At 46.4% G+C, this 25383-nt stretch overlaps 1 protein-coding gene across 2 annotated transcripts in view; it reads right to left on the reverse strand.

Moving 5' to 3' along the window:
* CDK8 (cyclin dependent kinase 8) overlaps nt 1-25383 on the reverse strand; it is a 204856-nt gene that overhangs the window by 77093 nt on the left and 102380 nt on the right. Inside the window, exons 13-14 of one of the 2 annotated variants that reach the window (XM_082435697.1) lie at nt 14421-14515; nt 13645-13684 (exon numbers count right to left, since the gene is read on the reverse strand). The exons of the other annotated variant lie outside the window; for it this stretch is intronic. Of the exons in view, the coding sequence (XP_082291823.1) occupies nt 13660-13684; nt 14421-14515 (120 nt within the window). The 3' untranslated portion in view covers nt 13645-13659. Of the gene's footprint in view, nt 1-13644; nt 13685-14420; nt 14516-25383 lie in introns of those variants that run through there. 2 annotated transcript variants of the gene reach the window in all.

Consider the following 25383-nt stretch of genomic DNA (forward strand, 5'->3'; position numbering starts at 1 on the left):
GGGCTAGTAAGCTTCAACTCCATAGCTCAGCCAAGAAAGAAATTAGGTCAAACTGAAAAAAAGATTATGCTTGAAGGAAGAATAACTTTACCTCAAGTTGGAAAGCCACGCCTTCACTATGGTGTGGTATATCCTTGGGTTGTTGTGTCTAATGCCTTAGAAATGCCATCACTGTCAATGTGAAGGCTTGTGGTGGACTCTCTGAGCTTATAGGACCCCTCAGTCCCATCACCAGGAGAGCAGCTCAGTCATCCCAACCCAGAAGAACTGGACGGGAAGGCACATTACGGTCTGAGCGAACGTGACCTCACATATAACACGCTCTGCGTTTTCTTACTTAGGGGAAAATGAACAGTCCAAAAATCATCAGAATGTGAGGCTAAGATGGGAAACTTGGCTCTGTGGAGACTGGACCCCTAAATCCAGATTGGAAGCGTCTTTTCTCAGATACAATGTTTGAGATTTGCTCTTTCCTGATACTCCTATGACACATTCCTTGACCTTTCCGAATTTTTATTTAATTTTAAAAGGAGTTACGATAAAAGTACATTTTATCCTAAATATATTTAACCTACATGGTAGGTTTTATTAAAGCATAGGTTCACACACCACACACACACACACACACACACACACACACACACACACACACACAAAGAGAGTACAAGGGGTGTGCAGAGAAAGACAAAAACAGAGAGACAGAGAGAAGGACAGAACAGAACAGACTTGGCAGCTCTCAGGCCAGGACCCAGCTGTGATTTAAGAGCTTTCTGTGGGACTTTCCTGGCGGTCCAGTGGTTAGGACTCTACACTTCCACAGGGGCACGGGTTCAATCCCTGGTGGGGGAACTAAGATCTCGCATGCTGCACTGCGTAGCCAAAAAAAAAAAAAAAAAGAGCTTCCTGTAAGGACATCACATCTCTTGGGTCCCCTTGTGGGCTGTTGAAAACAAAGGGATTTCACACCATTTCAGGGCCGATTGGAGGAGAGAGCTACCAGCTGCTTCCTCACTTAAGACGGCAGTCCCACTGGCTCCCTTGCAAATGTCAGAAATGTCAGACCAGACAAACATCTCCGGAAAGACATCCTCAGGGCAGCTGAGGACACTGGCTTCTGTTCCCGTCACATCAATGGTGTCTTTTGACTAGCACGCCTGGCCCTCCGCTGCTGAGATCTCCAGCGGGGAAGTCTTCCCAACTCTATATGATACATCGCCTAGCCCATAAATGAAAACCTGCTTTTCTCTCCTTTGAGGATAAACAGTGTCGTCGGTGGACGGGGGAGGGACTTCCGTTCTCAAAGTAAGACAGAGCCCAAGATCTTGGGCTCAAAAAGGACGGGGTCATCCTCTTTGGTTGAAGGTTTAAATTAAGGAGACTTTCACTACCAGCTCAACGTGAATGAACTCGGAAACGTGACACTCTGTGAAAAGAAGCCAGGACGACATTTCAAAGAAAGGAATAATAGTCATAATAGAATCTGAAAAACTGCCAAGCGGGTAGTAAGAGTTTCTCAGTGTGTCCGTGCCACTGTCCCCAGGCGGGGAGGAAGGGAGGGTGACTTGGTGTCTGATCTGCTTGGCATACTTATCGTGAACTAATAATTTGCTACCCTGGTTTATAAAGGGGTCTGAGTCTGTTCACCAGGATTTGAATAGATCTAGGTTGTAGGAAAATTTCTGAATCTATTTTCCTTTAAAAGCAATAAAAGCGATGGTTAATATGGACGGAGACTTCACCCCGTGCCAGGCACTGTGCAAAGAGCTCTGAACACAAGGTCTCACGCTTCAGGGTGGCACTGCTGTTCCCGTCACTACTTCCACCACCATCTCATCACCCCCACGTACAGATAATGTTGAGGCTTTAAGAGGTTGAGGAACTTGCCTAAGGATAGCAGCTCCTAAGTGGCACAGCTGGGATTTGAGTCCGGCGTTTATTCGGCTCAAAAATCCAAGCGTTTAATCACTTACTGAGACCCTGAGGCTCAAAAGAGCCGGATGTAAAGATGCAGAATAGATAGAGACCTTCACAGGCCAGAGTTCAGACCCCCATTCTGCAAATGAGATTCCGTATAGCCTTGGACAATCACTTTTCTTTTCTAAGCCTCGGTTCCCTTGCTTGTAAAGTGAGGGCTAACTAATAAGCTAGTGGTATTGACCTCGAAGTTACCGTGAGGATTAAATGAAACAACACTCACAGAACGCTTTGTTCATGGGATACTGGGCAGGAGCTGGCCCACTGGGTCAGACTCCTGGGTCTCTCTCTCCACTGTTCATTCTCTTATTCATGCGTTCATGCAGCTATTCACTCATTCATTCATCAAGTTACTAAGAACCTATCATTGTTCCGAGAGCTAGGGATACAGCATGAAAAGACAGTCCCTAACTTCAAAAGTTTACAGTCTAGTTAAGAGATACGCAAGTAATGAGGTTCTGGACCCAATTCCAATGTGTGGATGGGAGGTTTCCCCCCGACACCACCAAGCAATTCTCTGGACAACAGCTGAGTGTCCTATAATTCAACTGAATTCTGACCCTATCTGCCTGGAGATGTCTGGGTTGTTACCTGTGCTTCTGCCCTACTGGCTACAAATCAGAGGTTCCCACGACCCCCTCCTTGGGTTCAACTAGTTTGCTAGAGTGGCTCACAGAACTCAGGAAACCTGTTTACTTGCTAGATTACCAGTTTATTAAAAAGGATATTAAAGGATACAAACCACCAGCCAGATGAAGGGATACAGGAGGGTGAGGTCCCCAACAAGGTGGCACATGGAAGGGTTTGGGTTCCCCAACCGAGAAGCTCTCCGAACCCCATCCTTTTGGGCTTATGTGGAATCTTCATTTTATAGGCATGATTGCTCAAACCATGATTAAATTATCAGCAACTGATTCAATCTCCAGCCCCTCTCCTCTCCCTGGAAATCAGGGGGTGGGGCTGAAAGTTCCACCCCTTTCCTGGTTGGTTCCCCTGGCAACCAGCCCCCATCCTAAGTACCTTCCAAAAGTCACCTCATCAACCTAAACCCAGTTGTGGTGGCAAGGGGCTTATTATGAATAACAAGATACCCATTTCACCTTGATAGCTCTGAAGCAATTTCAGGAACTGAGGACAAGAGACCAAATATTATAACAAAAGATGCTCGCATGGCTCTTATTGATCAGGAAATTCCAAGGTTGTCAGAGCTGTGAGCCAGGAACCATGGAAGAAAACCACAGTACAGATGAGAAATATATTTTGGTCATCTGAATGACCAAATGTATATTTCTTATAAGTCACAATATCACAGCAAGAAATTCTACTGTGATAAGATCATTGCTTTAACGGAAGTAGGAGAGAATGTAGGAGGAACATAGCAGAAGAAGCCCCCAGGCATGCCTGGCAGAGCCAGAAAATGCTGAACAGAAGAAGGTTTGGCTTTGCCCGGAGGCAAGACCCTTCCAAGGAGAGAGAAGGGCATGTACAGGGAGATAGAAAGAGCTAGACAAGTCTGCAGGAGCACAATGGTCAGAGACTGCTGAAGGGCCATGGAGCAGTGATGGGGGGCGAGCTGGAGGGAGAAGGGTCCAGAGTGTGGACCACAAAAGTGCACCTGAGGGTGGATTCCTTCCTGTGGGTCCTCCCAGCTTCAAGTTCCATTATTCCACAAGGAACTGGCGAGCCCAACTGTGTATTTCCATCAGCTAAACAAACATCTATTGAGGGACCTGTAGACATAACTTTGCCCTTTAAAGAGCCCGCAGGTAAAATCTTTGTCTTCCGAGTATCCATAGCAACGGCTACTTCCAGCAGGTGGTGATGTCCCAGGAGCTCTGCGACCTCCCAGGTAGGAATTTTTTCCAGCTGTGATCCTGAAGAGTCTTCTTTCTCCTTTGAGGCACTGGCAAAACCCCTCATCACACTCTACGTGGATCTAAGGCCGCTGAGGGCTCCACATTTTCAGTTGCCCAGAACCTGGAGGGCAACAAGCCTTGCCTGTGTCTCTCAGCCCTGACATCCTAAGTCACCAGCCTAGATGTGGTCCTCAGGGTGTCCTCGCATCCCCAGACTGGGCTGGGCGTTCTTTTCCCCGGTTCCCCGGCAGACACTCCCCTCCCTCCTAACCACACCCTGCTTTCACCCAGAGCAACTGTACCAACATCTTCACCTTCGTCCACTTCCCAGTCTCACAGGAAACCTGGCTGAGCCCCAAGGACATCCCCGCCGTCTCTCTGCAGAGCCCTCGGGTGGCAGTGGCACCCCGGCTCCTGTTGCTTCTTTCAGGCCATCAGTCTGCTACCCTTGTGCACGGACCTCTCCTCTGAGGTCCAGGCCACACGCGCTGTACAGATGGCCGAGTCTTCTGCCCTTCCTGTCCCCCTTCCCCCATTCACTGGGGACCTGGACAGCTGGCTCGCAGTACTTCTCTCTACCCACGTCATCCTGGGGACGTTGACACTCATGGAAAGACTCGGGTAACATTGTCGCCTGGGCACCCACGACCTTCCGGCTCCTTCACTTTGGGCTCCCCCTCCCATGGCCATAGTTTGGACTGCGGCATTGCCCAGAGCCGCCTTCCCTCTGAAGTCCATACTTGAGCTCCCTGCTCTGGGCCATCACCTACTGTCGTCCTGCTTCACCGATTTACCTGTTTGCCCCGCTCACCGTGACCCTCTCTCAATCTCTAAGCTCTCTGTTCCTCTCCCATCCCTTCTAGCACCTTGGCTCCATCCAGCCTAGCTCCTGGAGTTCATCACGTCCTCCACTCCGCTAATAAATCTCTAAGTGTCCTCACCACCTCGCCCTTCTACCACATCCTCCTTGTTACATGCAAACGTTGGATCGATCCAACGATCTGTTTTCCTAGTTGTCACACGTAGGCAGTTCAATGCTGAGGCAGGAAAATCATAACCTTTACAGACAGATGACACTATAGACGTATGGAGCCCAACCTTCTGGGCCCTTGTCAATTCACAGACTCCCTCCCTTTAAATACCTTGCAATAGCCATTCCGACTTTCACTTTTTTCAAACCCACTGAGAAATGAGTCTTCAGCCATGAACTCCCTCAGCTTCGGCCCTCCAACCTCCAGAATTACCTGTTTCTGTGCTTGCCTTCTACTTCCTTCCTGCGTTTCCAGAGGAAAAGGTGTTCTCTCCCTGTTTCTATCCCTGCAGTGTCCTCCTTGACTAAGACCTTTCTTCATTGGACCTCTCCTGTATATTTTCAACTTCTTCTACTCCACTGGCTTTTCCTCAACAGCCAGTGAAGTTTGTCAAGTCTCCCAATATTTTATAAAACAAATACTTTGATCCTACACCTCTCCCTACCTACTCACTACCTTCCTCTCTCTTTCACGTCACAGCCAAACTGCCTGCTGACTGTCCCCATTTCTTTCCATCTCACTCACAGCTTGGCCTTCTGCAATCAGGCTCTGCCACCACGTAATAGCAACCACTTTGGCACATAACACCAAAGACCTCCCGCTTGGCAATTCCAATGGACTCTTTCTTGTCTTCATCATGTTTGACCGCTAAGTGGCACTGGACAGCGTTTGACCATCTTTCTCTAAAATCTCCCTCATTCCTCTGCTTCTCCCCACCACACTCTTCCTGGTTCAGCTGCGCCATTATTTCTTTGACCGTTATTTCTCAGCTCCTGTTAAGGCTTCCCGTTCTCCACTCATCCCTTTCACAACTTGCCCCTCTGTGATCACCTTCATTCACCCCTTACCTTCAGCTGCCATCTATGTGTGGATTACTTTGAACCACATAGCGAGTCTAGATCTCTCTTTTGAAATTTTACTCTTGGGTATTCAATTTCCTTTCAGACACTCTACTAGAATGGACCATATAAAACCCAACATGCCCCAAACTGAACTCATCTTTCCCTCCCAAACTCACTCTTCCTTGTATTCACAATCTTGACAAAAGTCACCACCAGCCACCCCGTCACCCAGGCCAGAATCTAAGGAGTCCTCTTTGCCTTTCATCCTTCTGTTATGCAGCACCCTCAGACACATTCTGTCCAGTTATATATACCCCCTTAATGCCTCTCATAACTCTCCCCTCTGCATCACTGTACTCCACAGAACAAAACTCATGGTTTATCTTATCTGAATGATGGCAACAGTCTTTTTTTAAATACAAGTTCTAAAGGTTACTTTCCATTTACAGCTATTACAAAATATTGTAATTACAAAATATTCCCTGTGCTTTACACTACATCCTTGAGCCTATCTGACACCCAACAGTTTGTACCTCCCCTCCTCCACCTCTATATTACCCCTCCCTCCCCTCCCCACTGGTAACCACTAGTCTGTTCTCAGTATCTGTGAGTCTGCTTCTTTTTTCGTCTTATTAGTCTTTTGATTGGTTTCTCAGCCTTCAATCCTGCTGTCCACTCCAATCTGTCCTCCTCCCTGCTTCCAGAGTAATATTTACAAAACACAAAGCTGAATATGTTTATTACAGCTTAAAACTATTCAGCAATTTCTCTTTGTTTATAGGATATAACCTAAGTGCCTTAGTATGTGGTATGAGACCCTTCAAGCTGTACTGCCACCCACATTTTCACCTCTGGACATGCTCTTCCTGGAACCTTAGGTTTCAAACAACCACTTGCATTTCCTAGAATCTGTCTGGCTATTTCCAGCTTGTGAGGTTCTGTTCTTCTGCCCTTGCTGCCTAGAATTGTTTTCTCTCCTTTATTACTCGGCAAATCGTTATATATCCATCTTTCAAGACTTGGATCAAATACCCTCCAGCCTGTTCTCCCTCTCCTGGTTAGAACCAACTTCTCCATCCTGTGTACAGATCTCTATCTGCAGCACAGGCAGAAGACTTCAATAACTTTTTTGGTCAGCTTCCTTGAAATATAATTTACATGCAACAAAGCTCACCATTTTTAATTAAACAATTCAGTGAGTACTGACAAATATATATGGTTGGGTACTATCAGAACAATCATGAGAATATTTCCGTCTCTCCAAAAGTGCTCTCATGCCCCTCTGTATTCAATCCCCTCCTCCTACTGCCTGACCCTTGGCAACCTCTGATCTGCTTTCTATCACCAGAGTTTTGCCTTTTCTAGGATTTCACATAAGTGAAATCAAATAGTCTATAGCCTTTGTGTCCAGCTTCTTTCACTTAGAATAATATTTTAGCGATTCATACATGCTAACACACACATCTCTAATTCATCCTTTTTCCTTTCTGAGTAGTATTCCATTGTATGGAGGTACCACAATCTGTTTATCCATTCACAGGTTGATGTTCATTGGAGGTATGTGCAGTTTGGGGCTGTTATGAACAAAGCTGATAAGAACATTTGAGTGCAATCTGCTGTGGACATATGGTAGGAGTGAAGGTCCTGGATCCCACGGTAAGTGTATATTTAATGTTATAAGAAACGGTCAAACTGTTTTCCCAAGTGACCATAATGTTTTTCATTCTGACCATCGATGCACAGGAGTTCCAGTCACCCCAGATCCTTGCCACAGACTTTTTACCCTTAGCTATTCTAGTAGGTATCTCATTGATTAGTAAGGTTACAGCATCTTTTCACGTGTTCATTTGCCACACACACATCTTCACCTATAAACATATTTTAAACCTTTTGTCCATTTTATTAAAACATTGGGTTGTTTTCATTTAGTTGTATGCATTCTTTATCCATTGTGGATGTAAGTCCTTTGTCAGATACATGTTTTGGAAATACTTTCTTCCAGCCTGTGGCTTGCTTTTCAATTTTTTAGCACTATCTTTGGAGGAGCAGAAGTTTTAAATGTTGATGAAATCTAATTTATTAATTTTTGCTTTTCGTGTCCTATTTAATAGATCATTGCCTATGTTAGATCACTAAGATTTTTCTCCTCTGTTTTCTTCTAGTAGTTTTATAGTTTCAGCTCTTTTGCCTTTTATTTACATCTGTGTTCCATTTCAAGTTAATTTCTATCAATGGTATAAAGGTGTGTGTGTGTGTGTATATATATATATATATATATATATGGCTGTCCAGTTGTTCCAGCATCATTTATTGAAAGATTACTCTTTCTCCATTAAACTGCCTTAGCAATTTTGTCAAAAATCCAATGGCCAGATATCTATGGGTCTATTTTGGAGTTCAATATTCCGTTTCATTGAACTACTTGCCTGTCTTTACGCTGATACTATTTTGATTACTGTTGCTTGTAACCAGGGAATGTGAGTCCTCCAAGTTTGTACTTCTTTTTCAGAGCTGTTTTGACTATTCAGGGTCTTTTGCATTTCCATGCAAATTCTTGAATCAGCTTGTTGATTTCTATAAAAAAAAAAGCTTGCTGGGATTTTGATTAGTATTGGTATTGCACTCAATACATATATGTCGGCCTTCCCTGGTGGCGCAGTGGTTGGGAGTCTGCCTGCCAGTGCAGGGGACACGGGTTCGAGCCCTGGTCTGGGAAGATCCCACATGCCGTGGAGCAACTAGGCCCGTGAGCCACAACTGCTGAGCCTGCGCGTCTGGAGCCTGTGCTCCGCAACAAGAGAGGCCGCGATAGTGAGAGGCCCGCGCACCGCGATGAAGAGTGGCCCCCACTTGCCGCAACTAGAGAAAGCCCTCGCACAGAAATGAAGACCCAACACAGCCATAAATAAATAAAATAAATAATAAAAAAATAAAAAATAAATAAAAAATAATACATATATGTCAGTCAATTTGGGAAGACCTGACATAATTTTAGTTGAATATGTGAACTCCTTCTACATATAAGGTGCTTAAACCCATTCAATTTTTACAGCACTTGATAGTTTCTAAAGCCAGTTCATATACATTATCCCATTTGATCCATCAAATAACCAGAGGGAAATGCTGGCCTCACTTTGCAAATGAGAAAACTGAACCTCGGGAGACTTGACTCGGGTCAGCTGGTTGGGTATGTGGTGGTGCCAGCTGGCCTGGCTTTTTCATTTCACGTCGACAGTATATGTGATGCTTCATCCTGTAACTATTGATCCGGTGTATCTAAAATGCTGGCATGTGGGCCTGGGCAGAGAGGACCTGGCAACACAGCAAATTCAACCCTACACTTTCGCTCCCTCTTACTTGGGTAAAGAAGTGGCTGGAGACCCAGTCACCCTGCTTCCAGACCAGCCCTGGGGAGTTGGTCCAACCATGTTGTGCATCCCAAACAGTCCGGGAGCTTTAAAAATGCAGATGTCTCAGCCTCACCTCCAAAGTTTGGATTCAACTCTCGGGGGTAGGGCCCCAGTATTAATATTTCATAAAAACTTCCCAGGTGACCCTAATATACAGCCAGGTTTGAAAATGGCCATTCCGGTGTTTCCAGGGAAAGAAAGAGCAGGAGAGTCAGGAAAGATTTCTGAGACTTGGGCAAAGAGTGAAAGGCCTGAGGGTCAGGGGTCACCAGCATAACTGGCCCTCTGATCAGAAGGGAAGGAAGATGACAGAGCTGGACGGAAGGTCTTGCCAGATTCCTTAGCAGAATCTGGAAGAGACACTAAACACATGACAATTCTCCTCCGGGCACTGATCCCCATTCCTTTAAAAATATCCTCACCCTCAGTGAATAATAAGAAATTCAATTCTCGTAGAATCAGATAAATTCATAACAGGAAAACTCGTCTAATTTTCTTCGCTCTCAGATAGGAAAACCGAAGTCCTCCGAGGCTACCGGCTGCGTCAGCGCTGTGCCCCCCGCCGCACCCCACCCCACCCCGGGGCTGGACTCCCTGCGCGCTCCTTCCGCTGCCCTGTGTAGCCTGGGCCATCCGCTCACTTTTTTATGGGGAGGTAAGTCCTACTGGGGTGCGGGGCCGATTTCTGGGCCATTCAAGCCAGTGGCTTCCAAGCCTTGGTGCATCCAAATCACCGGGGAATTCAACATATAGATTCCTGAGCGCAGCCTAGAAGCCAGATCTCTGGGGTGGAGACTAGGAATTTGATTCACACCCTTCCCTACTCTTCCTTCGCTCCCTTTGGGCCTGTTTTGTTTTGCTTAGTGTTCGTGAACTCTGGAGGGTCTGACACTGGGAGTCCTCAGTAACCCCTGGGTTTGGTGACTACCTGTGAATTTTACTTGTGGAAACATCTCTGCCCGCATGTGCAATTAGGAGTGAACAACACTAGATTTATAGCCTGATGCAACCAGGATTTTCTTCCTCATTTCCACAAGCTGAAATACAAACTGAACCATTTTAAGGCCACGGAAAAGCTGATGCCACGACCAGAGCTTTGGGCAACCACGGAAAGAGCAGGACCTGCCGCAGCACCCAGGCGTCCGTCCTGCAGGGTGGGTGGGCACTGCCCAGACAGTGGGCGTCCGGGCGCCCCCAACCCTGCAGGTTCTGGGACCACCAACCCCCGCCCAGGCACAGTGCTGGATTCCCAGCCGGCACCTGTGGGTGACCCGGGTTCGAACCCCTGCACTGCAGCTGCTCAGTGGCACCTCTCAGGTCCTCATCTGCAAAAGGGGGCACTGGCGGCTACTCTATACAGTGCTTGGGGCAGCCCTACCTGCTGAGCTGAGCTCTGAGGCTCGGGCCATCACAGTGTCCCTTGGTGCCTGCCCTTGAAACCGCCTGGCTGAGGGCCCTGGGGTTTGCGTGTCACAGAAGCAAGAAATGCCACCTCCCCACGCCAGGCTCGACCGAAGTAGGTCTGACCCCAAGGATCGCCCACAGTCTGCGGGGAGAGGGGTGGATGTATAATCTATTATGACGCAGTGACTTGGTGCTGAGCTCACAGGCGGGGAGGGTGGGGTGACCAGGGTCAGGCACAGAAGTGCTAGAAGTGTCTTCAAGCTCCACCACTAGCTTTAAGGCGAAGACCAAGGGCCGAGGGGTCGGCATGCTGGGCAAGGGTGCCACGTGTGACACAGGACAGGGTGTGGGAGCTCAGGAGGTACGGCGGCTGGACTCAGGGAACAGACAGGCTCCACCGGACCCAACAAGGGCTGCTGGAGAGTGGGCGGCACCAGGAGAGTGGCGTGCTCTCCTTTCCTCCGCAAAGCAGGCGTATAACTGTTCAGTGGGAACCACACGGCCCGGGGAACACTGGCTGGGAGACGGCTGGGGACGCGGAGGTGAGCGCGGGCCGAGGGCCTGTGACAGCGTAGGAGCTCTATGGTCTGTTCTTTGAGGTGTGGACCTGGATCTTGCCCTGGGACCCCAAGGGTTACAGGAAAGGGTTCTCTCGACAAGCACATTAGCCTAAGGGACGGCCATCTAGATTCCGAGCAGCTGGCAAAACCCTCGGCGTCTCTGCCTGATTCTGCGCTGCCTCCTCCTCTCCCGCCGGGATTCCAAGCGCAGAGCCTCAGCTAGGGCCACACGCTCCTTCCTCTACTACCCTCACAAGCCCTGTGGGGCAGCGTGTGTCTGACCCTCCTGGAGGCCAAGGTCCAATAGCCGTCCCGGCCACTAAGCGACGGACTCCCTCCTTGGTGCTCTGGCCCACGCCTCTCCGGGGCTCTCCCCGCTCCTCAGGGGCCCGTCACCCCCACCCCATTCCCGGCCACCCCCAGGGCCCCTCCTCCCCGCCCCCTTCTCCATCCCTCCCCAGCCCCGCCCCTCAGGCCTCAGTAGCCGGTCCCCGCCCCCACGCCGCCCTGGGGAGCCCAGGAGCCCCCTTTCCTCCAGCTCCCACTTCAGGGCGGCTGTTGTAGCCCGCGAGCACAAAGGGGGGACACAGGACGCGGGGCCCTGACCTGGAAGCGGTGGCGTCAAACCACAGCCCTCACGCCTCTGCCCGGGCCTCGGCCGCCCGGAACCCAGGCGCCCCGCCGCCGCCGCATCCTCCGTCCTGCGCGCGCGCGGCGGTGGCATCCTTCCCGCGGCGGCGGCATCCCCCATTCTCCGCGCGCGCGGCGGCAGCACCCTTCCCGCGGCGGCGGCGGCATCCTTCCCGCGGCGGCAGCAGCACCCTTCCCGCGGCGGCGGCATCCTTCCCGCGGCGGCGAGCTCCGCTGAGCCGCGCCCCGCACTGTCCTCTCCATCAGGTCCCGGGCCCTCGTTAGTCCCAGGCGCAGCCCTGTAGCTCTGTAGGCGCTTTGTTGGTGGCCGTGAGAGTGTTCAGTTTTGGGAAGAGAAAGTGCAGGGTGTAACTGTGAGTCAGGACAGCCGGAGGAGCCGGGCAGGACAGCTGCTTCTCCCTCTTTCCTGTCCAGGAACCAGCCACTGTGTCCCACTGACTGTTACCTCCTTAATGCTGCTTCTTAACGCGGTAAAATATACGTAACATAAAAGTTACCACCTTGACCATGTTTAGGCGTACAGTTCAGCGTAGTAAGGATATCTTTCTTGTTGCGTAAACATCACCCCCTCCGTCTCCAGAGCTCTTTCCATCTTGCAGAACTGCAACTCTGTCCCCATTAAGCACGAAGGCCCCGTCTCCGCTGCTCTCCAGGCCCTGGAAACCACCATTCTACTTTCTGTCTCCAGGAATTTGACTTAAAAAACAAGAAAGAAAGCAAATTGCCATAAAGCTTTTATTGACAAAATTTAAAATGATAGTGGTAACAGTATGATTTTTTGTGAATGAGGGAGGAGTGGCTGGATCTGGGAGCCCAGGTCTCCATGACCTTCACCTTCCCTGGGGGGCTCTGTGCTGCCTTGGAGGGGGCTCACCCCTTCACCCCAAACAGCGAGGGGCCCAGCGCTGGGGGACAGAGCGCTGGACACATCTTCTCCTGTGCTCCCTGCGGCTGTTAGGAATCACTGGGTGATCTTATGCAAAGGCGCAGTCCGTGTTCTGAACAAGTTCTAGGTGAGGCAGACCTACTGGCCCAGGGACCACACTCTGGGCAGCAAGGCCTCTCTCCACCTGGGTGAACCTTGCCACCCAGGCCAGGCAGGACCTCTTTGAGGTTCAAAAAGGCCAGGCCCGATTCCTTTCTTACTTTTTATTAAATCACCTGATACTTTTTTAAAAATGAAGGATGCCAAAGCAGTTACAAAAATATTGGCGTATTTTAACAGTTCACAGTTTAACAAATCAACAGATTTGTCACGCCTGCACAGATACAATGCATATAATTGTGCCTGTCACAAAATAATTACCGCGCTAAAATAAACAGATGAATTCCTAAGGCCCGGTGGGTGCGAGGAGTGGGGATGGGATGCAATTTTAAGGCTGTGGGATGAGCAGCTTCCACTCTTGTCAGTCTTCTCTGGGGCTGAGTGTGTAACTTCATTGGGAAATAGTGCTGAAGGGTCTGCACTGGAGGCTCCTCAGGCACCAGGGGGCCCAGCGGTCCTGCAGGCTCCCGGGCACACACCTGGTGAGCGAGGCTCGGAGACCAGACGCCTGGCCTTTCCAGCAGGGCTGCGGTTGTCCTGGTCCTGGTTTGGGGACCCTCTCTTTCCAGAAGATTGTCACAAGCCATGTCTACTTCCTCCAGGAAGTCCCGACCCTCTTTCATCCGCAGAGGTGTGGGCTGACTCTGGCCTCAGCTGGACATGTCACAGCAAGTGGGAGAGATTCACCTGGAAACCTCCGGGAGGGGGCCTGGAGGCCATGCGGCAGGCACTCTCCAGGGGCTGGGCGGGGTCTGGCCCACACCTGGAGGATGATTTCAGAAGCTGAATCCAGCTGCTCTAAGGCTTCCCAGCCCCTCCGTGGGCCTGTTTCTCAAGCCCCCGGTGTTTACAAACGGAATGACTTTGTGTTATAAACTTTCTCATTTTAGGAACGGATTAGGACAACATTTCTGTGAATAAGAAGCTAGTTTAGCAAACGCAAAATATTATTCGACTCGCAACACACAACACCTTCCCCTCACCCACCCAACAAACACACACACTTATTCACCTTCATCCTTGGAACCTAACACAACGTCTGGCTGGCCTCAAGGAATGAATGAAGTTTTAAGGGCAGCCCTAGGAGACTCTAACATCACAGCGGCTGTCTGTCTTCAGTCTTCACCTTGCCGACTCTGCGGGGAGAGGGCCCTACTAAACCCACAGAGGGGTGCAGGCCTGTCAGGACCATGGGCCAGGGTCATCTCTCCTGGTCAAGACTCCATCAGGGTGCCTGTCCTCCAGGAAACACCTGGTCCTGTTGTCCTGTTCGCTGGCTGTCCTTGTCACTTAAGCAAATCTGAGCCACAGCACTAGGGAAATCAGTCCTCTGTGGGCACTGGAGCCCAAGGTGCTCCACCCCCAAGAGCTGGGGTTGCTGTGAAGACCTTCATTCACCCACATCTGTAGGTCCGTCTTCTCCAGGTCACACGCACCATGGGCACTTTCCCCTCATGACTGTCCCCTCTCCCCAACCAGGACAATTAGAGCTACCCAGAGTGTCCCCAGTTGGAAGTGTCTGGAATCCTTTCCTGCCTGCCCATCCAACTTCCCAGGCAGGGCTGAGCAGATCCCTTAGTAAATAGGTTAGCATGATACCAAACTCTTTCAGCATTCAAACCCGTTTTCTCCCGAGCCACAGCTCACCTGGCTGTGTGATTACCCTTTAGACTGCTGCCTTCTCCCGTCCTCGGGGCTGGGAAACAAATCAAGTGCTTCCTGGTGGCCTGAGAAAGTGGGTTCTGTGTGAGGATAAGAGCATCATTTAGACGTAATCAAGGATGCAGAAGAGACATCGGCCCATTTCTAAACCTGCCACTGCTGTCTGAACATGGTGGGCTCTTCCCACAAGGCTGCGATTGTGCAGCTCGCAAAGAAATAAATCAGCCTGGAAGCGAGTGTAAAAGGGCTTTCTGCCCAGAGAGCATGCTTGTGATGCACCACCAAGAAATCAATGTTACCTCTTTTTCCATGTAGAGCTGGACAGTTTCATAAACTCTTAGAGGCATGAAATAAACACAGAAGTTAAAACAGGAAAAAAAAATATATTCACGAGAACAAAAGCGTGTGAACACATTTTTAATCATCTATTGATGTAGTTTGATTTCCAATTGGTATATGATAAATATTTGCTAACATTTCATTAATGAATATGTTCCTGCAGAAAAGAAGCACCTCTGTACTCTGTACATAATTAGTAAGTGGAAGACGCAGCAGTAGCGAAGGACCGCAGACCCAGCTTGCCCAGTGTATATCAGTAAGAGTACTTTCCATTGCAAACAGCCAAACACCAACTTAACATGGCTTCAAGAGTAAGGCTATTCGTTATGGAATTTGCAAGTCCAGCGAGGGGACAGCCTTCCAGGGTGGTAGATCCACCTCCAGCCCCCTGGCTTCTTGTGGTCTCTGCTCTGCCATCCTCGGGGTCAGCTTTGTCCCAGGACTGCTGCCCCCCGCCTCCACTGACTTAATGGAACAATATGACATCACTGATTCACTGTGGAGGTAAAGACGCCAGCTCCAGAGGCAGCTGGGCCTCAGTGGAATCCTGGCTCAGCCGGAGCTGTGCATCCCGGGTAAAATGTGAACCTCCTAAGCACCAGCTTCCTCATCTGGAAAATGGGAATAATAATAGGGCCTGTGGCCTAGGATGGCTGTGAGCATTAAAGGAGACGGTGAGACGGTGGCTGACATGAGCGAGGCACTTATAAATGTCAGCGCACACTGTGTCTTTAGGGAACGTATTCAACGGTTGCAAAGCGTGGGGCATCGTGCTGGCTTACGAAGACAGGAGCCAGGGAGAACGCAGGGGAGGAAGCAGGCTGTTAGGATACAGTGTGGCAGGTGCCCTACCCTTGATACCCTCCCCCCCAAGACAGGAGCAAGAGTGGGGACCTGCCGGCACCTGGTGAACAATGGACAGAGAAGCAGGGAAGCAGGGGGGAAGGCGACACTGGCCTCCAGGACTGCTGTCAGGCTTTTAGGCTCCTTTGTGTTCAGCACAGACAAACCAAATACAGCCGGACCTCGGAGACAGCACAGGTTCTGCTCCACACCACCAAGAAAGGGAAGATCACAATAGAGTGAGTCACATGAATGTGGGGTTTCTCAGTGCATGTGAGTTAATGTGTACACCATACTATAGTCTATGAAGTGTGCAGTCAAATAGCATTATGTCTAAAAATATGGACATGCCTTAATTAAAAATAATTTACTGCTGACAAATGTTTACCATCGTCTGAGCCCTCAGTGAGTCACAGTGGTAACATCAAAGATTCCTGACCACAGATCACCATAATCAGACGTAACAGTAATGAAAAAGTTTGAAATATTGTGAGAATTGCCAAAATGTGACCCAGAGGCAGGAAGACAGGAGCAAATGCTGTTGGAAAAATGGCTCTGACAGACCTGACCAACACGAGGTTGCCACAAACCTTCAGTTTGTAAAAAACGTAGTATCTGCGAAACACATTAAAGCAAAGTGCAATAAAACAAGGTCCGCCTGTACTGGTATCGTGAAATTAGAAAAGCAAAACCCTCCTACACTGTTGTTGGGAATGTAAATGGGTGAAGTCACTATGGAGAACAGTGTAGAGTTTCCTTAAAAAACCAAAAATAGAATTACCATATGATCCAGCAATTCCACTCCTGGGCATATACCCGGAAAAGATGAACACTCTAATTTGAAAACATACATGCACCCCAATGTTCACAGCAGCACTATTTACAATAGCCAAGAGGTGGAAGCAACCTAAATGTGCATTGACAGAGGAATGGATGAAGAAGATGTAGTATATATATGTGTGTGTGTGTATATACACACACACACACACACACACACACACACACACAGTGGAATATTGTTCAGCCTAAACAAAAGAGTGAAATATGCCATTTGCAGCAACATGGATGGAGCCAGAGATTATCACGCTAAGCGAAGTAGGTCAGACCGAGAAAGACCAATATCATATGATATCACTTATTTGTGGACTCTAAAAAAATGATAAAACGAACTTATTTACAAAACAGAAACCGACTCACAGACATAGAACACCATCTTATGGTTACCAAAGGGGAAAGGAGTGCAGGGGAAGGGATAAATTAGGAGTCTGGGATTAACATACACGCACTGCTATATTATAAAATAGATAAACAACAAGAGCCTACTGTAGAGCGCAGGGAACTATGCTCAATAGCTGTAATAACTTAAAATGGAAAAGAATTTGACAAAGAATATATATATACGTATGCATAACTGAATTACTTTGCTGTATACCCGAAACTAACACAACATTGTAAATCAACTATACTTCAATTAAAAAAAAATAAGATAAATTTTTTTTTTTTTTAAAGCAAGAAAGAATTTTCTTTCAAAGGGACCAGAATACCCTCCTTTTTTTCCCAACACAAGGGAACACAGCATTTTCTAGGATTGGAGACAAAAGCAACCACACCCTGCTCAAGCCCCGAGAACCTGTGTGGTACAGAGCCACGTGAGGTAACAGGAGCCGGGAAATTATGTCCCTGGTTATTTATTCTGGACGACGTTACGCAAGTACTTAACTGTGCTTGGAAATGTTCCATGCTTTTAGTAGATAACGAAAATCAAAATTTTTGATATTTAAGCAACTTCCCCCAGGAAGAGAAAAAGCAATGAAAATCTATTTAAAGTAACCATAGAAGTGAAGACATTCGACCTCTTAGAATTTGTAGTTGCATCTAATGCTCCCTTCTCCCTGCTGCCTGATACCCCCCATCCTGAGTTCTGCTCAGTGGGGGGGGGAAACGTCGACTAGAAACTGTAGCTGTAAACATCATCTTTGTAGATGAACTAGTTAAACTGACGTTTAACTATCAAGTGCCCCCTCTCTGCCTGCCGCCGTGCCGGGTGCCACCCCTGGGTGCCAGAGTCCTCGGGGAGGCACATCAGGCTAGGTACTGCTCCTGTGAAGCTCGCAGAGGGTGGGCGGTCCATGCAGACAGGGGGTGCTGTGAGCTCAGGGGATTCCTGCCCCAGACCCTCTGGGAGGCTCAGCTCGCCCACGCACACGGGTACTGGGACTCTGTCGAGACGCCAGCCGCAGCTTGGAATTCACCGAGCAGCCCTGGAGTCCTCCTGTTTGGACCTGTTACTCTCCACGCTCCCTGTTTCACGCAGGAAAACCCGAGCCCCAGAGCAGCAGACTGATGTGCCCCAATGCTGCCCCAGGAGACCAGCAGAGGTCGGAACACAGTTCCACATTTCCTCCTCCAGAACTTGCCATTCCCTCGGGCAAGGAGCAGACGGCCCATTTTCAGCCTCACTCTGGACCACAGGTCATCATTCAGCATAAAATACTGTGAAAGGAATCAAGTTATAAAGGGAAGACCGCCGGGCATCTTTCCAAGTTGGCTTGACAGTTACGGGATGAGAGAGGATGCTGTGATCACATTGGCCCCGGCGCACTTGCCCTTAAGAATGGAAACACCAGAGCACCGAGGAAATGCCATTTCTTAAATTATAGTTTAAAAAATTCTTTAAGAATGCTCGGCTTAGCATACACGAAATCAATCGTATAAAATGAGTAACTGGTGTGGGAGAGGGTGACAGGGCTGGTAGAGCTCTGGTTAATGTCAGTTGTCTGGCTGGTAGGGGAAGAATTGTGCTGGAAAGGAAAGCAGGGATGTTCTTTAGGGATAGGAATGTGTTGGAAGAAATGCCTTTTAAGCCAGGGCATGAAGAAGTTTCTGGCCCAAGCACTCAGCTCCCCCTACCACCTTGCATCAGCCTCCGAGGTAGGGAGCTCTCGAATTTTCCTCAGAACCAGCGGTGTCATCTGCCAGCAAGAACAACAGCTGCTTTTCTAAGTAAAAAGAAGGAGGAGAAAGAGAAGAAGAAGAAAGCAAACAAGCAAGCAAGCAAGAGAAAATCACTGAATTAAAGAAGGCAGTGAATATTTTCACTGTGTGGAAAGGATATTTCCAGCACATCTGGGCAAGAACTTAAACTCTCCAAGTGGTTAATCTAAGATTCTCATGCTTCCGAGGGATGTTTTATTGTGTTACTTCCAAGTTTTATCACTTTACTTCCAATTTGTATCCTTGGGGATGGAACAAAAATGATTTTCTGAATCATAGGAAATGATTCAAGCTGGGTACAATTTGATATTAACCGAGGATATTCAGGAGCCACAGATGAACTTAGCAGTTTTTCATAGATTCTAAAATGGGATTCCAAGTGGCAAACATTATTTTTTCCTCCCAATTCAATAAAGTGACAGAACGAGTTAAGTTATTAAAGATCTGACACCCCACCAGGATTCCGCAGTACTGGGGTAAACTGAATTACTCTTTCTAAATAATATAGCAGGGGAAAATGAAAGCATTATTGTTACCATGCCCAAGAATAAATGAAGAAAACATGTTTAGTTTTATGAAGAAACTCAGTCCTCAGGACTTCTGCTTTTGTAAAACAAACAAACAAAGAAAAAACAGTCAATTGGATTAAAGAGATTCTTTAATCCTAGATTTCTTCCTAGATCCTACAACTTGCTATTTGAATTGGCTCGCAAGCATGTGTGGCTTAGGAAATACCTACACTTTGTGCAGTCAGGATGGTGCTGAGAAAGATGACATTTGCCTTTGAAAAATGTCGGTGTGCCGAAAGGCTCAGGGAAAATAAAGCTGAAAATATGAAAAGAAAAATGACCATACTCATCCAGTCCAAACCCGTGTTAAGGACATCGTGCTTTAATTAGTAATATGGGTTCTGGTGGCATATTCAGAAAACTGGTGAACTGAGTTTTCTAATATTTTATTCTCTGAATTAATTTCCACCTTCCACAGCAAGGGAAAATGCTTGGAAATATATTTAAGAGTGCTTATGGTGTTACATACTTAGGAAGAAAATGATGGAGGAAATTACTGTTAATGCCTAAATATAAAGGGAGGTTGTCTCTCAATCTTATCACCCAAAATAGAAGGAATCATCTGATAAGCAGTATCTTAGAAAGATTAACTGAGGTAGGCACTGGTCTAAAATAGGGTTGTCAGATTTAACAACGAAAAATCTGTAGTTGGGCATTCTGTATGCCCAGTTAAATCTGCATTTCAGATACACAACATTTTTTTTTTTTTAGTATAAGTATGTTCCAAACAATATTTGGGGCATTTTTACACTAAAATTTATTTATTGGTTATCTGAAATTCAAGTTTAAGTGGACACCCTATATTTTTTCTTGCAAGCTGAGTCTAAAATGCCCTTAAAACACTAGTTTTGGATGATTATAGAGGTCATTTGATGGAATGGATTTTTTAAAAAAGAGACCAAAAAATTGAACAGGTTTAGTATTTAGTAATTATTCTTGGGGCTGTGACACCTGATTACAATTGTTTATATTGTTAACAAGGCTTATAAAAATCACTTACAAAAGCCACAAAGTAAGTGTTTTACATGTGGTGATCACTAAGTGAAAACAAACAAAAAAAAAGACAAGCACAGAAAGGCAAGCCATTTCCTTGTGGCCTGGGTAAAATTTCCAGAGAGAGCAACATATATTAAAAGTCAAAAAGGGCTGTGCTTCATACAACTTTGCTGATATAAAATGATGTTTTAGGAAACTCAAAAAGAGATTATAGCAACGACAAAATTACTAAAGTCAAAGACGCATATAAGAGATTGAATAAAATTATTTCATGTTAAGTGAGAGCAGGAAAAAGCAATATTCTAAAATCATGTTAGTTTATCTAATGTGTAATTTTACATACTTATAACTGAAAGTAGATATTTAAGCATTTCATCTCCATCTCTTAAAGGATATCTATATCAATGTCTAAATCACTATCATCCATCTGTATATCATCTATCTATCCATCTAAGCTTTTCCTTTTTTAATCTTCTCATTGGGAAACTAGAGGATCACATTATATACCAGATTGCCTTATGTTTGGTCATGTATGACATAGAGTACACAGATTTTAGGAAATGTACGGACTGTGTTATCAAGCTCAAACTCACTTATATCATGATGATAATAAATCTTGTGAATCTGCCTAACGTTTTACCCACCTAACAAACTATTTCCAGGTGTGACCCCTGCTTCCAGCCAAGATGGAGTAATGGGACCAGGTTTACCCTTCCCCCTTAAACAATTCAAAAATTGGACAAAATATATTTCAAAACTGGTTTTCAGACATCAGACAATGGACAGCACAAGTACTGTTTCCCCGAGAAACAAAGTGAGTTTTACTGTTGCATGAGCTTACTGCCTGAAAGCAGTTCCCAGTACAGGAAAGAAGAATCCGAATAAAGTCCAGTGCGCTTGGTGTTTTGAGCAAATGGAAGTTGCGCTGCATGGAAGCTAAGGTGGCTGGAATTTAAGGGCAATGTTTTGGAGAGTGAGAGCTGCACAGAGAGCGAGCTTTGGAGATCTGCAAAAGGGTCCCCTCAAGTCTAAGTGATGCATGAGAGGCCTCTACCAGAGGTTGAGAACCACTTCCTGGAGTTCACACAGGGCTGAGAATAGTCTTTGTTTCTACCAGCCAGAGTGGTAGCTGGGGCTTCTGGCAGAATTCTCAGAAGGACATTTCTTTAGTAGTGGGGACTAATTAGCCCTAGACTTAAAGGCAGTTCTAGACTTGATATATAAGCTTAGAAACAAGTATCAAAAGGATCCAGTTAATTTAACAGTGTGCCAAAACAAAATTCAACACTAAACAAATATAACGAGGTCTAGCAACCAACAAAGCAAAATTCAAACTATCCAGCATCCAATTAAAAAAATTACTAGGTTGAGAAATTAAGAAGATAATCCCATAACAATGCATCAAAAAGAATAAAATACCTAGGGATAAAGTTAACCAAGGAAGTGAAAGATCTGTACACTGAAAACTATATGATTTGATGAAGGATAGTGAGACACAAATAAATGGAAAGATACTTCGCTCATTTTTTTGAAAGAATTAATATTGTTAAAATGTCCATACTACCTAAGTAATCTACAGATTCAATGCAATCCCGATCAAAATACCAAAGGCATTTTTCACAGAAATAGAAAAAATAATCCTAAAATTTGTATGGAACCATGGAAGACCCAATTGCCAAAGCAATCTTGAGACAGAAGAGCAAAGTTAAAGATATCACACATCCTGATTTCAAAATATATTACAAAGCTATACCAATCACAACGATATGGTACTGGCATGAAAAAAGACATACAGATCAACGGAACAGAATAGAGAACCCAGAAATAAACCTGTGCATATACGGTCAACTAATTTACCACACGGGAGCCAAGAATATAGAATGAATGGGGAAAGGATAGTCTCCTCAATAAATGGTGTCAGGAAAACTGGACAGCCACAAGCGTAAGAATGAAACTGGACCTCAATCTTATACCATGCACAAAAATCAACTCAAAATGGATTAAAGACTTAAATTTAAGACCTGAAATCATAAAACTCCTAGAAGAAAACAGAGAGGGCAAGTTCCTTGACAATGGTCGTGGCAATGATTTTTTGGATTTGACACTAACCAAAAGAAAAGGCAACAGAAGCAAAATAAAAGTGGAAGTATCGGGTTGGCCAAAAAGTTCATTTGGGTTTCTCCATAAGATTTTGGCCAACCCAATACACCACACTAAGAATCTTCTGCACAGCAAAGAAAGCCATTAATAAAATGAAAAAGCAACCTACAGAATAGGAGAAAATATTTGCAAATCGTATCTCTGGAAAGGGTTTTATATTCAAAATATTTAAAGAACTCACACAACTCAATAGCAAAAAACCAAAGAATCCAACTTTAAAATGGAGAGAAGAACTGAGACATTTTTCTAAAGATGGCATACAAATGGCCAACAGGTATATTAAACGGTGCTCAACATCACTGCTCAACAGGAAAATGCAAGTCAGAGCCACACTGAGATATCACCTCACACCTGTTAGAATGGCTATTAACAAAAAGACAAGAGATAACAAGTGTTGGTGAGGATGTGGAGAAAGGGAGCCCCTGTGCGCCTGCTGGTGGGAGTCTAGTGGGTTGGCCAAAAAGTTTGTTTGGGTTTTTCTGTTACATTATGTTATGGGAAAACCCGAGCTTTCTGGCCAGCCCAATAATTGGTACGGCCACTATGGAAAACAGTATGGAGGTTCCTCAAAAAATTAAAAATACAACTACTGTATGTTCCAGAAATCCCACTTCTGGGTATCTATTTAAGGAAATGAAACCAGTATCTCAAAGAGATATTTGCATCCTCGTGTTTATTGCAGCATTGTTCACAATAGCCAAGGTATGGAAAGAACCTACGTGTCCATCAATGAACGAATGGATAAAGAAGATGAGTGTGTGTATATATATGTAAAAATATACATACACACACACACACACATTGTTCCCATACTGTTCAAGGGCCCCAACTTCTTCATAATCCAGTCCAATGATCCACCTGTATAGCTCATCCCAAACTACCACAGGGAAAATCTTAGTAAACTGATACTACTGCGAAGCACAGCTTAGCGCGACCTGCTCGACCAACAACGGATTCCTCACCACTGACATCTTTTGAACACACTTTTTTAGCCTGGATTCCACGCTACCCCAGTGCAGAAGCCAAGACAAAGCATTGTGCGCAGTTGATTTATGTGTGAATGTGATCTCAGGGAGCAGTAGTGTGAGATGAGGGAGAGAACAAGGAAGGAAAACTAATTCAAGGATGCATTTTTCAGTTGGCTGCCACCGTGGGTGACTGGTGCTCAGTTCTGTCAAGATGTTCTAAAATGCCTTACGAAATGCCTCTCCAAACTGTTCTGCTTTGGGAAATCAAAGGAGGAAGCATCTACATATTGATTTTTTTTTAACTTATTTTATTTTTCAATTTAATTTTATAAATTAATTTACTTATTTATTTATTTATTTTTGGCTGCGTTGGGTCTTCGTTGCTGCACGCAGGCTTTCCCTAGCTGCGGCGAGCGGGGGCTACTCTTCGTTGCGGTGCGTGGTCTTCTCACTGCAGTGGCTTCTCTAGTTGCGGAGCACAGCCTCTAGGCGTGCGGGCTTCAGTAGTTCTGGCACATGGGCTCAGTAGTTGTGGCTCGTGGGCTCTAGAGCACAGGCTCAGTAGTTGTGGCGCACGGGCTTAGTTGCTCCGCGGCATGTGGGATCTTCCCGGACCAGGGCTCGAACCCATGTCCCCTGCATTGGCAGGCGGATTCTTAACCACTGCGTGACCAGGGAAGTCCGCCATTGATTCTTTTAATCCATTGGTCAAGGGTAAACCCCTGGGCATCAGTTGCCCCTCGCATCCTGAGTTCAGAGTGGGTCCTACGGGCATTCTGCACGGATGAGGCATCAAAGAAGCTCCACTGCCGTGGGCCCCCGCAAAGCACCTGCCCGAACATGGTGACTGTGCCCATGTGGTGACTGTGCCCATGTGGTGACTGTGCCCATGTGGACACAGTCACCGTAACAGCAGCTGGAGGAAGAAGGGGCCCGGAGGAGTCTGACGTGCACAGGAGTCCCGTGTGACTTCGCACAGTGAAAGCCGCTGACGACATCAGAGAAAAATTTGAGTTGTCTGTTTTTGCCTATGTAGAGCATATTTTCCACCAGTGCAGAAATTCAACTGGAAAAGCAATTACCGCGTATTAATCAAGCTGATTTTAGGGCCTATTGAACCAGCGTCAGGTTTTAAAATCCCTTATATTGTTGAGTATGCTTTCAACAGACATGATCAGTAACCAGTAAAATACAAATTCTTTTTGTACTTTGTAATTTAAATGGGAAAGCACACCAAGAAATGACTTCATTTGAAAATTAAACAGCCGTCGCTGGCAGCCCACAAGCTTATTTATTTCATCTCTGGCTACCGCTGCCCAGGACATGTTCTGTGCTCTGGACAGATGGACACTTCACCCTGTATGACATTCCTAGGCTTATTCCTTTCTCTGAGGCCTGGAAGCAGAGGTAAAGCAAATCTGACTTGGTCACACAGCTGAATGAGTTTGAGCAGGGCACGGGCTCTCCGAACTTCATTTTTCTCATTTGCAGAATGGGGGAAAATAATACTTAACTCACAAAGCTTTCGTGAGGAGTAATCCTACGTGTAAAATGCTTCACGTAGTGCCTGTCACATGGTAGGCATTCGCTGTTACTTGAGGGGCCAGCTGAGATAATAAAGTTAATTATGCAACTTTGAAGCGTGATGCAGAGTTTGCTTTACACAATGCCTTTTGGCATTTCTGTGACAGTGAAAACATCATTGTTATTATTACAATTCTTATTATTGACAGGGGCTTGGAAAAGGTGAATGACTTGACCAAGGCTGACATTAAGTAAGCGGCAGGGCCAAGACCTGGGTCTTCTGACCCCAAGCCCCGTGTTCTTCGGATGCTCCACAGCAATCCTCCCCACCCCAAAACCCTTCCCACGGTGCCGCTTCCTCTCAAGACAGGAGAGTCATGGTTCCCGGCCCTTTGTTTACTGCTTGATCCCGTAATGGCGTCCACTACTGTGTTTCCTATGTGTATCCTGACTCCTCAATTAAATGTAAATGTAGTTCCTTGAGTGTTTGAGGATAGCGATTGTGGTTTGCTTCAGTTCTGTTTGGCTACAAGTCCTAACGGACTATCAAACACA

The sequence above is a fragment of the Balaenoptera physalus genome (genome assembly GCF_965194825.1).
Source record: "Balaenoptera physalus genome assembly, chromosome: 18".
Classification (NCBI taxonomy): domain Eukaryota; kingdom Metazoa; phylum Chordata; class Mammalia; order Artiodactyla; family Balaenopteridae; genus Balaenoptera; species Balaenoptera physalus.